The sequence below is a fragment of the Mya arenaria genome, chromosome 1, assembly GCF_026914265.1.
Source record: "Mya arenaria isolate MELC-2E11 chromosome 1, ASM2691426v1".
Classification (NCBI taxonomy): Eukaryota; Metazoa; Mollusca; class Bivalvia; order Myida; family Myidae; genus Mya; species Mya arenaria.
Window position 1 is genome coordinate 37,776,997 of NC_069122.1, and position 14,288 is coordinate 37,791,284.

At 34.3% G+C, this 14,288-nt stretch overlaps 1 protein-coding gene across 3 annotated transcripts in view; it reads left to right on the forward strand.

Annotated features, from left to right (window-relative positions):
- Positions 1–3,897: 3,897 nt before the first annotated feature.
- Positions 3,898–14,288, forward strand: part of LOC128231848 (uncharacterized) — a 39,619-nt gene continuing 29,228 nt past the window's right edge. The window contains exons 1-5 of one of the 3 annotated variants that reach the window (XM_052945089.1): positions 3,898–3,927; positions 9,183–9,254; positions 9,367–9,538; positions 10,167–10,304; positions 10,548–10,707. In XM_052945089.1, the coding sequence (XP_052801049.1) occupies positions 3,913–3,927; positions 9,183–9,254; positions 9,367–9,538; positions 10,167–10,304; positions 10,548–10,707 (557 nt within the window). In that variant the 5' untranslated portion in view covers positions 3,898–3,912. Of the gene's footprint in view, positions 3,928–8,826; positions 8,921–8,958; positions 9,069–9,182; positions 9,255–9,366; positions 9,539–10,166; positions 10,305–10,547; positions 10,708–14,288 lie in introns of those variants that run through there. The other 2 variants (XM_052945078.1, XM_052945098.1) reach the window with 2 other exon arrangements.

Here is a 14,288-nt window from a genome sequence, read left to right on the forward strand (position 1 = left end):
ACAATTTATGATAGTCTCAATTCTGAGTCAATGATTTGGTTTTCATGCCCCTTCAGGTACTTTACCCATCCAGAATGTTCAGTGCTGTAAAGGAAAAGAGGTGTACTTTAAAGCCTTTCTAACTAATAAGTATAGATAACTATACTGCCATACATATTAACAATAAAATATAAACAGTTTAGTATTTATCGACATTATTTTGAAAAAAAAAAAAAAAAAAAAACAAGCTGATACATACATGTATATATAAAGAAAATTATTAAATTTATCAATAAAATTCATCATCATCATCATCATCATCATCATCATCATCATCATCATCATCATCATCATCATCATCACCACCACCACCACCACCACCACCACCACTACCACCACAACCACCCCACCACTTGATTATTGAATACAGTGGGTTTATAAAAACAAAAACCAAGTCAAATATGTTTTATATGAAATACTCACATCATCTCTGTCAGATGCGACTGCCTTATGCATAGACATGGCTGTCAAATCTATCTCAATGATCCAACATAGTATTTAATGCAGGCTCTTCATAACCCTGCCTGAAAGAAATTAGACTTCTGATTATCAACCAACAGAAACTACCACCATAAAATACAAATGCACAAGTATTATACAGTCTGCACTAATTTCCGTTTTAGCCAAGAGTAAGGGTAGGTAGGTACAAATATGTAGTTGTTGTGCGTATGGTTGATAATGATATACAACAGTCTGGGGTTTTAACGAGACCTACACCAAGCAAATGAATGTTGCTAGTGTCAAAGCAGTTGTGGCTTCAAGCTCCAAACCATGTACAACTTTTTCTCACAAGTTAATTGTGAAAATATGCATTTTGTTAACAAATAACGGGTATGTACATATGGTATGTTAGAAATAGGTCACGTACCAAACACATCATTTTAATACACAATTTTAAGTCTGATATTTTTCTAAGATATAACAATCAAATTAAAGATTACATACTCATGTCATATACATAAATAATGTACATAAGTACATATAAAAATATGTAACATGTACATGAGTACATGTAAAAATATGAACACGCTGTGCGTTGTCTAAACATTTAGCTAACCAAAAATGATTTAAGAATTCCAAAGATAAATTAAAAAACAAACATTTTTGAACACATCAACGTACAAAACTGCTCAAGTATACTTACATTCATAGCCCTTTTATACGAATATCTGAATATCCCAGTTCCATGCTGATTGTTGACAGTTCGTTTTTTCGACAGAAAATCTTCTCATTCGCGTATAATTCCTTTATAATCCATGTTTTACTTTAATGACTCAAGTTGTTAGATGTATCGTAATCAACTGTCAGGTGCACTTTAAGTTTTATTTATTTTAAACATATATTCAAGAGAAATACTTCACAGAGTTTCCAAATACTACAATGTAGAAATTCCATTATTGACCTATGAATAGCGGGGAAATACCTTCTGTTTCTAAAAATAGCAACATCCGGTACAGGCCGAATACACCCGATGTTCGTCGCGATCTGTTACGGCGAGTGCCGATATATGTCGATGCTACCCGATGTTTCTCGAGTTTTATTACATGGCTAATACCTTAATTGCTAATTGAAGTAGCATACATGTGCAAAACAGCAGCATTGCGCATGAACAGGCAAGTTCCAACTGAAAAAGCAACCTTTCATCAATTCGAAGAAAAGTAGTAAAGAAATGCTCGAACCTGATTCCTCACTGCTAAAGTACGGTTTTATAAAGTCAATGTAGTATCATCGACTTTGTTCATTGACAGTACGGACTATGATCATTGACCATGTTGTTCAGTGTCTTTCGGGCTTTGATCATTGACCATGTTGTTCAGTGTCTTTCGGGCTTTGATCATTGACCATCTTGTTCAGTGTCTTTCGGGCTTTGATCATTGACAATGTTGTTCAGTGTCTTTCGGGCATTGATCATTATCCATGTTTGTCCGTGTCTTTCGGACTTTGATCATTGACCAGTTGTTCAGTGTCTGTCGGGCTTTGGTCATTATCCATGTTTTTCAGTGTCTTTCGGACTTTGATCAATGACCATGTTCTTTAGTGTCTTTCGGGCTTTGATCATTGACCATGTTGTTCAGTGTCTGTCGAGCTTTGGTCATCATCCATCTTTTTCAGTGTCTTTCGGTCTTCGATCATTGACCAAGTTGTTCAATGCCTTACGGACTTTGATCAGTTACCATGTTGTACAGTGCCTTACGGGCTTTGATCATTGACCATGTTGTACAGTGCCTTATGGACAATGATTATTTACCATGTTGTTCAGTGTCTTTTGGGCTTTGATCATTGACCATGTTGTTCATTGTATTTCGAACTTTGATCATTTACCATGTTGTTAGTGTCTTCCGGTCTTTGATCATTGACCATGTTGTACAGTGCCTTACGGGCTTTGATCATTGACCATGTTGTACAGTGCCTTATGGACAATGATTATTTACCATGTTGTTCAGTGTCTTTTGGGCTTTGATCATTGACCATGTTGTTCATTGTATTTCGAACTTTGATCAATACGAATTGGTGATAGTGTTCGTTCTGTTCTGCTATTCAAAGGTGATGAGACTGACTAATGACATGACATTGACAAACAAAATGTAAGGCATTTGTATCCTTTCGTCTTTTATTTATTAAAATCTGAGATGTTATGGGAGCAAATCATTTTTTAGATTGGAACATACCAAATAATAATAAGCGACGATGTACAGTAGTGGTAAACCAAGTTTGCTAGAAATCAATCGAGTTTCTCCAAAATACAAGCAAAAATTACACCGGATGTTGATACTAGTGATTTAGTTTCGGATGAACAAAATCCGGATAAATCATTTGCTTTTCATCCAAAGGGTGGACGATTTATACAACTGTACAAAAGTCATAAAAATAAACGAAAAAACGTTGAATATGTATTTTAAACACTTACCAAGTTACCATTCTCTTTCTGTAAGAGATGAACGCCATACTGCATAATTGCACGGAGATAGTACCACGGAGATACCCGAAAATTTCCGTTATATTCCGGAAAGTTAAATTTCTGTATACTTGAAAATTTGGATGCTGATGGTACACGAAATATCGAATTTCCTCATTTCTGTTTTTTATGGAATGAAACTTCGGATCGGGATAATACAATAAGCTTTAAATAAAGTAAAACAAATAAAAAATGCTTAGTATATATATATAGCTATTTTTGACCAAAATTATGATTTTTTTCCCTGGTCGCCTTAATAGCTATTTTTATCAGTACACAAATATACTAACACAAAATTTTAAGAATATTTTTTTTAATATTAAAAGAGAATAATATTTAAAACAATGAAATGATCGCGTAAATAAACATTCAAGCTTATCAACTTACTGTCAATGGACATTTTTATTGACATTTGATACATCAAATCTGGACTGAAAATATTAAGGAGACCAATTTTTGTCGCCTTAATCCAACGGTCCCCATAATGCCTAGATTAATATATATATGGTCACCTTAATATCTGTAGTAGATATATATATATACTGGGACCTATAATACAATAATAATAATAATAATAATGTAATCTTACTCCCAGATATATATATATATATATATATATATATATATATATATATATATATATATATATATATATATATATATATATATATGGAGTAGAACGGTCTCCTCAATGCGGATTCCATACGATATAAACGAAATTTTATGGAATTATCCTATTTTATTTAACAGCCGTGGGATGAATTTCCAAAGACCCGTGAAATATGTACCTGGTAATACTAACCGTACCAGGTACTGCGCATGCGCAGACGAGGGTAAGTGAATATCGATTAATGGACGTGAAATATGCAGGATTCGTCATAGTGCATGCGATAATTTTGCATCGATAGGGAGTCGATATGAGGAATTCAGAGGTGATTTTATTTAATTGAATTAGCTTTCACCAATTTGCTATTGCTGCTATAGAATACATACACATTATGTTGTTTTCAAAGTGTATATTTTGTTGAAAATCAGGTCAAATGACGAAACATGTTAGACGTACTCAATCATGCCAATCGATACTGCAATCCACTGGTGCCCCCCCCCCCCCCCACACACACACACTTTGTACAACCCTCCAAAATATATTCAAAATCTCTCGAACATGTCTAGCTATTGCTTCATCATCATAATATCATTAGGGTGCGTAGCTTTCAGTATAACATGTAGGCCGCGGTGTATACATTTTTTTTAAAGAAGTCATAGTATTTAATGAATTATTTAACGTTGTCAAAATTAGTAACACATTTAAAGACAAAGACATCTCAGGTGAAATGTTAAGTGTTGATGTTCTTGCTAGCATGTTTGCAAAATCATATATCACAGTAGCGGTCGTATGTGTTAAGCGCAATCTGTAACCCACTTTCAGGGCTTCTTTAGTTAAGGAAGTGCGCTTCTATTATTACCGTCTCGGGTTCACAGTTCATACCACACTTAAATCTATATAATATATAATTAGTTCGGTATAAACCCCTAGTGAATGAACATGTATATTCGCCGTAAGAAAATAGTGTTTAAACCCTATTAGGAGATAAAATATATTACACCTTGTTTTATGAAGTTATTTCACTTGAAACATGTAGTATTCAAATATTGAAATATTTTATCTTACAAATGAATAAAGCAAAGCGTTGTTGGCAACGATTTACTTTTAACGGCGCCAATTATACCGCGTGCGTATACTCAATCGCACATTCCTGGATCATATGCCAAAAATATCTGGCAAAATTAGAGTGAAACAGCTTTAAGTCGCTTAAGGGTGTCCAAAGCCATTTGTGCCATTTTTAATGTTGTCAGCCCACCATTGCAAAGTATCATCAATTGTTCTTGGAATATTCATAGATGAATCATAATTACCGTAATGTATTCTGATTTGTTCTTCTTTTATCTTTTCAAGTGGCCGTATATACAATGATGCATTTTGAACTCCCGGGGAGACTGCCGTCAATTTTCCAATTAATTTTGCAAAATGACGGATTGTCGTTCTTTTTGTTTGTAAAAATTCTAAGAATAATTGTATTATTTCTTCCTGTTTTTACCATTGTTAAACTAACAGTCATAGATTCGGAACACAGAACAAATCCTAAGAATACAATTCTTTTGGACACTGACTTAGATTCGTTTATTGTTAGGCCTAATTGGTCCAATAATTGAACAGTGTCCTTAACCATTTCTTTCACAAGATCCGTATGAATCGCCCACTAACCAAGAATCATCAATGATATACACACTTATATGTCCTAGAGATCTGAGATAAGAGAACACTGGTTTCATTATCTTTGATCATATCATTGGACTACATGCGTAACCCATGACTAATGCTGTGAATTGGTATTTAACACCTCCGAAGAAAAACCGGAAATATTTACGATCTATATATAGAATAATAAGCATCAGACAAATCTACAGATGCTAAGAAGCAGTCTTTTCGCATGGCATTAATTGCAGATGGTAAAGTTTCCATTTTGAAATGAGATGTGTTAACATAATTTTTATTAAATGATTTCAAATTTAAGATAATCCGAACACGCCCGTCTTTCTTTAATCTAATAAAAATATTAGATATGAATTCGTCGCACGCATCCGTGAGTGCAATTTCGATTATCCCACATTCCTAAAACCATTCGAGTTCTAAATTGATTTTCCTTTACATCATTTTTAAAATTTATTGGTGTAGGAATATGTACTTGTTTTGGTATTGATATTAATTCTATTTCGCATCCCCGAATAGTATTTAAAATCCATCTATCGCATGTTATTGTTTCCCACATATAAATATTGTCAGCAGTCTTGCCCTTAACTTTAACTTGCCCTAAAACTTTAACATAAGTCAATCAGGGGCCCTAACTTGTATTAAGGAGTTATGTAACCTCATTGTGTGATGGTCCTGAACAAGTGTGTGAAGTAGTAAGTCAATTGAATGAAGGGTATAGAAGTTATAAATAAATTTCCCAACCTGCCCTAAAACTTTAACCAAAGTTCAATAGTCAATCAGAGGCCATAATTCGTATAAAAGATAATATGGAGTTATCTTATCTCATTATGTGATGGCTCTGAACAACTGTGTGAAGTATTAAGTCAATCGAATGAATGGTATTGGATTTATCAGTGCAAATCCCAACTTGCCCTAAAACTTTAACCGGACGCCGACGCCGACGCTGGTGCGAATAGTATAGCCCTCCTTATTCTTCGAATAGTCGAGCTAAAACACACACTAAAATTAATAATTTAATAAACACAGGGTAACATAAAGCGTACAATATATATTATTTTCATGAACTCTCAGAGAAAAGCAAAAAGCTACATTTAGGAAGATGTTTTCAAGTCCGAATGCAAGTAAATTGTTGGGAGTACATCTAAATTACAGAAAACCGTCCCTAAATAGGATAAGTATATTGATATACAAAAACATATATGACATATAAAAATAAAGACTATTAAATATGTTTCCTAAAGATTGCAAATTATGTTTGCTCCATTTTCGCTTATTTTGAAAGGGAACATTAAATATACTCATAAAAGGGTTTAAATGTTATTTAATGCGTAATGCATTTGTCACTAACTCTTTGAGAATCCTTTCAATAGTGATACTTTGACAACAGTAAATATCAATACAAAAGTAATTAAAGTATGCAAAGCAATGACAACAAAGTTTGTCAGAATTATCATGTTCTTTAAATTTGTATCTTATTAATTACAAAGTATATTTTGATCAATGTTTACATTTTCGAAAGCTGACTAAACACCACACAAAATGAAAACGTTTGTAACATTACAAAGGTCAAGGTTATCAACACAAAGCGCATTGAACTGTGACATTTTCAAATCTCTTATATATATATAAGTCTCGGCAATAGATGTCTTCTCTGCAAGACAGTCGATAAACTTTGGTGTGACAACGTCTTGAGGTGAAGGCAGAAGATCTGAAGAAAAAAAAACTCAGCGTAAGCTAAGTCAAACAATTGCAATTATTTTGACATGTAAGATAATTGAAAGTTAGAAAAGTGTTATTGGCAAACTACACTTACTCATTACAATGCATTCCGACAATGGGTTTGGCGGCATCCACTTCCCGGTCGCTCCACAATTAAAAACAGTATCTGGGTTGAAACCAGTTGGAAGGTCATAGCCAGAATAACAGTAGAACTTGCACACGCGAGCGTATTGCTCTTTCCAGCCATTGCATGATATTGCACCATGTTTTGGGGCTTGCATAGGTTTGCACTGGTGTGCTAGAAAGAAAGAAACGTGTTTACGAAACACATATTTATATTATTAGTTTTCCTTTTATAGGGACTATATAGTGCTTTATAAATGAATTCATATCAATACATGTGTGTTCTATATTCAGACAAAAATTGTAATTTTCCAGTTGTAACAATTTAAGCATTTACGTTTGACTTTAATCCAAAATGTGCATTCTTCCCTCATTCCATATGACGGTTTGATTGCAGTGTACTGTATTGCAAATTCTCCCCAGGGGAATTCGAAAGAGCTGTTTTGGTAATTTTTCGATATTTCAATTCCGAATCCGTGTGGGTCGGTAAAAATGGGTTCTGCCCACGTCTGATTCGTTGTCATTGTTGTCACAAGAATGACCTTGTTTGTAGGGCAGTGATCATATATAGGTGGCTGGATGTCTAACAAAGAAATGGCTATAATCTGACTTGCATTATTTTTAAAGAGGAGATACAATTCATTAAGAAGCGATATGTCATATATAACACGTATTTGTCCACACGACCTTGTTGAAAGTAAATCGTACGTGAATTTAAAAATTAACAGATGAAACTTCAATTTAAACCTGTTTCACAGTCTCGTCCTATCCAGCCATTGGAACATGAGCATCTATACGTTCCAAGCAAATTAGTACATATTGCACCATTTTTGCATGGATAGCTATTGCAGGAAACTGCATCTAAAGTGATAAAAAACAATTGTAAAAATAAAAACAAGTGTCGTTGATATAAATATGCAATTATAAATTTCCATCAGATATTTTTATCTTACATTCACATGTCGGAAGCGATCCCGTCCAGTAGCCCGAATGACTGCATGTACGTACTGCTTTTGATGGATTAGTCATTTTGTAGTCCCTATCACATCTATAGGTTATCTTGCGGTTGTAGGAAAATGATGCACCAGTATAGGTGCCGTGGCTTATTCTCGATGGTGACCCACATGTGACAACTGTAACGATGATCACAGTAGTACGAATATTCCAAAGGCAATAAATTATTATTATATCATTTTAAATATGAAGAAGGACTACGCAACGTCACTTGTGTATATGTTAAGTAATTTAGAAAGAAAACACACATTTATTAAACTCTTACTTTGTTCGCAACATTTTCCTTTTGTGCCTGATTTGCAGCTACAATAAGCATAATGAGAAATCAATCTGATAGCTGTTCCACCATTATGACAATATGCGTTGCATATTCTTGTCTCCCAGCCAGACCCTGTTGTGGCACACTTCTCAAATTCATGGCAATCAGGTCTATCAAAATGCCAAACTGATCGCGACCGTTTCTGCGTTCCGCCACCGCATGTTGCGGTACATGTAGTCATTCTAAAATGCCGTCCAGGCTTTTTTTTTAATGATGGTTAGTCCAGGCTAACCATCATTAAAAAAAAAAGCCTGGACGGCATTTTAGAATGACTACGGTACATGTTGACCAAGGTTTCCAATCATCCCATCGGCAGCCACAAGCATCCCATGTTGAAGCTCGATCTGCGCGACAGTAATTAATTTCACAGCAAAGTAAGAAGCTGGATACAAGAAATATGTTTACATTCATATTTTGCATTGTTTTATTGTGCTTTAAAAACGTTTATGAAGTAACGATCCATCAATTACCTACGGTACTGTAGTGCGTTGATTTATGAAAATTCAAAGGTTTAAGCATCGCTTATCTACTCAACCAATCAGACTGGGTTATGGTGGTTCGGTGATTCTCCCATTTTGTATTCGGTCGTTGTTATTGTTATAGTTCGTCGCATGATGAAAGAAGTATGTGTTTTATCTCGATACGGATATACTTTATGCTTTGCTGAATGTGGATACAATAAATTGCTACATAACTATATAATTTTTAAAATAATTAAACGTTCGATTTCTTTTCAGACCAAATTAATTCGATGTATCTCAGTAACATTATTGATATGCCTGAAAATAGTCCTCTGCAGTCAGTCACAGGTATTTATAAATTATAATTAGTTTTTTTTAAAGTATTTGAATAAATGAAGGTTGAGATTCAGTATTAAAAAGTTCACATTTCAAAGTATTTTGCTCATCCATTTCCTTTCAGAATTCCATTTTAGTTGGAGGTTGCGCTATTGATTCAAATGTGAAGGTATGTCAGTGTACAAGAGATGTTTTGGAAATTCAAAGGACACGTGTCATGCCATTTGGGGTGTCCTGTATAGTTTATGATGATAATGTCGAATACAACAGAAGTTGCTATGATAACAGAAATGAAGGTAAAGATTTTACTGTTCGCACCATTTTCAAGTTAAATTGCACTATGTTCAATATATTCTCGATTTTTCTTTTATTACAAAGGATAATCATGGCTTTATTAAGCATAAGAGTTGTAAAATAAAACATATTAACAAATAACATGGAACAATTTACAAATTAACTATGAAGACCATTTTAAGGTGAAAACAAAACATTATATAATATGTTAGTTTATGCTTCTATTCACGATTAAGTCTAAATTTGCACAAAAACAGAACCGTGTAACCTTTATCTTTTCATGCGAAAATTAAGTATTTAAAATAAATATTTAAAACAAATCAATATATATTAATATTTAAAACTTCGTTATAAATAAAAGTACGCGTTTTTATAACACACTGTACTTCACATTTTATCCCGGAAAATATCATAATTATATAATAATGTGCATTGTATGCACTGGTCCCTAAGTAAAGCCACATTATGCAGGACGCCGACTAATGTGTGCAGAAAACATGTAAATATAAGGACTGGAAATAATTTTGGGGCTTAAGTGCAACATTGAATTACCGGCTAAAAATAGCCATTCATGTGAAGAGAGTTTTTTTTTTAAATCAACATGATTATTAACTTTATGTTTTAATGCAGTGGTGGTCCACCGCGAAAAAAGGTTCGGTGAATTCGCAGGAGTAGGTAGTCTTGTGGGGGGAGTGTTTGGTCCGATCGGTAGGGCCATTGGTGTTGCAGTTGGACTCGTTGTGGACATAATATGTATATTCCTTTGCGGTAAATTTATTTATACTATAATATAACCAATACCCTAAAACGATGACTGGTTGCCTAGTTGGAAACTAATATTTTACCATTTGCTTACAAACCATTTAATCGTAATTTCAGAAATGATGTATTTTTATCCTGTCTATGCATTGGAAAAAAATACATATCACTGGTACAAATATTTAATTGCTGAATGATTAAGATGAATGCATCAATATTAAAACTATAAGTAGGTATTATTAAACTATCTAGGAAAACAGGATCCCCCGCCAGAAAATAAACCACCGTACGTTAAAACACCGGCAAGACTTCATTCGACGAGTACGATAATAGCCGGCAGCGGAAAAACAAATGCGACCGTATCATGGACTGTGCCAACATTTTATGACAAGGAAGACGCGAAGGAATTAAAGTATGTCATAGATGCAAAGGGTTTTAAATATGCATTATTAAACCAATGACTCTATATAACTCTATCAACTATAATTATTTTTGTTTACTTCTTAGAAAATAGTTTGTACATATATATTGCATATACATTTAACTATATTATTATTTATAAAGTTCATGTAGCATACACTATGATAAAGTAAAATCATTAGTATTTTTTGTAACCTTTTGTGGCATAAAAATTCCCTATTTCTGTACTTTACGCAAGTATTCATTTAAGTTCCTCAACATGAAACTGTGAGTGTTTATGCTATGTTATGTTCCTCACCCTTTTAATGTGCTTAAAAACTCAAGACTTCATTTCCTTTTATTAAAAGCTCTTTAGTGTGAATTATTGTAACGGTACATATTCAAAAATGATCTTTTACCATTGTAAGAAAAAACAAACTCAAATTAAAGAGCATGTCTATGATAATCAGAATATCAGATAAATTATTAAATCAAAAATTCAACACTTATAATATTCATTCAAAAACAAAAACACTTTCCTTTTTTCTAGGAAATATTCCAATCATTTAAGTGATAACTATTAAATATTCCATGATCTACTTCTTAGCTATCACCTCTGTCTGCTCGCTGTCTGTACTCCCTGACCAAAAGCTCATGGCACCTGTCAATCATCGGCGTGTGTGACCGAATTAGCTGTGATTGCAACCATCAATAGCTTTTATGATATCAGGAGACTTATATCCTCTTGGGATTAAGTTTTTACATTTAAAATTTGTAAAATGTTATTTCAATTATCTCCAGTTTTAATTTTATTACTTCTTAGTTTTAAAGACAGCTGATTGTAAAATCAACATCCCATCAACTTGTTTATATTTCTCCACCGAGAGACCTTTTATCGCCTTACTTTAACATATCTTAAAATGTGCACTAATTCTTCCCCGACCCCGCATTTTTCCTCTATTGGGGTAATAGAGGAAGAATGCGGGTTTTGGGAAAGATTAGTGCACAGAGTGACAAAGGAGGGTTCGGAGAAGAAAGAAGAGGGGTCTCTTCTTTCTTCTCCGAACCCTCCTTTGTCATTCAGTTCTCAGGGATACCACTGTACAGTTTTTTACACTTTTTCACACAGCAATAAGATGGACGTCGGTATTTGCACATATAGGCTACGTGTGGAATTGTTCGAAAACTATCAATCACGAACTTAAGGTCTAAAATCCTAAACTCTTTTAACCTGTTGACATGGTTAAATATGGTATTAATCCGCTCCTGCGACATTCACGAAAATCCGGGTCCCTCATTTTCTTCCTCGACATGTTCGTCGAACTACGAGGTATTAGACCCAAATCTACCCATGGTTCACTACAATGTTCAAAGTTTTATAAACAAAAAAGATATTCGTTTTGCAGAGCTAAATCACTATGATGTATTGACATTCAATGAAACATGGTTGATCGACAGTGTTGCATCCCACAATATACTTTTTCCTATCTTCAGTATTCCCTTCAGGCGAGATCGTCCTTCAGGCAGAATTTGTGGGCTCTTAGTTTATGTCAAGGACAGCATAACAGAATTTCGTCGAACTGATCTTGAACTAGGTGATATCGAAGTTATTTGGCTTGAAATCATATTTAGAAATAAGCATATACTTCTTGGTCTATTCTATCGACCACCTAATGCAAAATCAATGATTTTGAACCTCATCAACCAGTTAATTGGTCTCGCGTTTGATACTGGAATTAAAGATATTCTTGATACTGGTGTTTTTAATCTCGACAAATTTAAGCTTTCAACCAAATATTCATGTTGCCACTCATTTCACAGAAAATTCTCAATTTCCCATAGACCTCATTTTAGTATCGTCACCTGAGCTTATTCCAATATCTGGAGTTGGTGAACCTTTTCTTGGCCAGTCAATACGTTATCATTGTCCAATCTGTTGTTTTAAGTATAATTAAGTAGTTAACACTTCGTTTAAGCGAACAATATGGAAATATTCGGATGAAAACTATGAACTTCTTCGTAATAAGATTTCTTTATATGACTGGAATACATGCTTTGATCAAGATATTGATGTCTTTTCAACACATCTCACTTAACAGCTCTTTTTTCTGGGATCATGTATCCCAAACAAAACTGTCACAATTCGAACATCACACCCTCCCTGGTTTCACAACGAAATTCGATCATCTATTGAACATATTATCCGTCGTTGAAAGGGCATACAAGAGAGCCTAGACAACCAAGAACCCGGCACATCTGGCAACCTATAAGCAGTTACGCTATGAAACAAATCATCTACTTCTCTCAGCAAAGCACTCTCATTTCAACAAATTAGCATCGGGAACAACATAAAAAACTTGGAAATTTATCAAGCAGTTTTTACGCAGCCTACGAACGCAAAACAAAATACCCCCACTTTGACAAACAATTACCAAATATAAGAGGACAACTATGACAAAGCAAATATCCTTAACACACATTTTCAATCACATAATATCGACAGCTCCAATGCAAACCTTCCTAATATCTATAACAATGGGGACACTGCCTTATTATCTGATATCGTTATTAATCCACAGGAAGTGTCTAACGCTCTACATATTCTTAAGAACGGTAAAGCCTCTGGACCTGATCTTATAAACGATACAATTCTTAAAGAAGTGTCCAAAAAACTCTCAACTCCTTTAGCAGGACTGTTCAATCATTCGATGCAGTAGTAAGGTCCCTCGACAATGAAAACTCGCACATGTTTTATGCAATCTGTAAGAAAAATGACCCCCAGAATGTTGGAAACTACAGACCTATATCTCTGCTAGTTCTAGAAAGAATTACGTCATTTCAATCTTGATTCATCCCAAACGACTCCACTGTCAAAAACGTACATCTGTCTATCATTCATTTTGTCAAGCTCACGATCAAGGCAAATAAATAAGAGCCAATTTCTGTGATATATCGAAAGCCTTTGATAGAGTTAGGCATCAAGGACTTCTTTCTAAACTCCAACAGAATGGTATTTCTTGACGCCTTCTCAACTGGTTTTATAATTACTTCTGGGGCCACTCTTATTTCATGAACGATATGAACGACATTGCCAATGATATCAAATCCACTAATAAGCTTTTTTCTGATGAAACTACTTTATATATTGCTATTGATCCTGGAGCAGCTGCTATAACTTAATTCCGACCTGCATAAGATAAACGAATGGGCTTAACGTTGGCTTTTCACTTGGCTTTTCACTTTCAATCCATCTAAAACCGAATCACTTTTCATCTCACGAAAACATAACAGGTCATATCATCCTTCTCTCTTTATTAACAGCGTCCCAATCCAGGAAGTCAAAAGTCATAAGCACCTTGGAATCACATTATCATCGAAAGCAGCATGGCATGAAAACATAAACACCTTTAATAGAAGGCATTGTAACGTAACATATCATGAGGCAATTCACGTTGACACTCGATCGAAAATCATTGGAAATTATTTACAAAATATTTATCAGGCCAATTCTGGAATATCCCGCCATAGTGTTGGACAACATAACTCAGACTGAAACTAAATATCTAGAACGAATCCAGAAGCAGCTAGAATAAT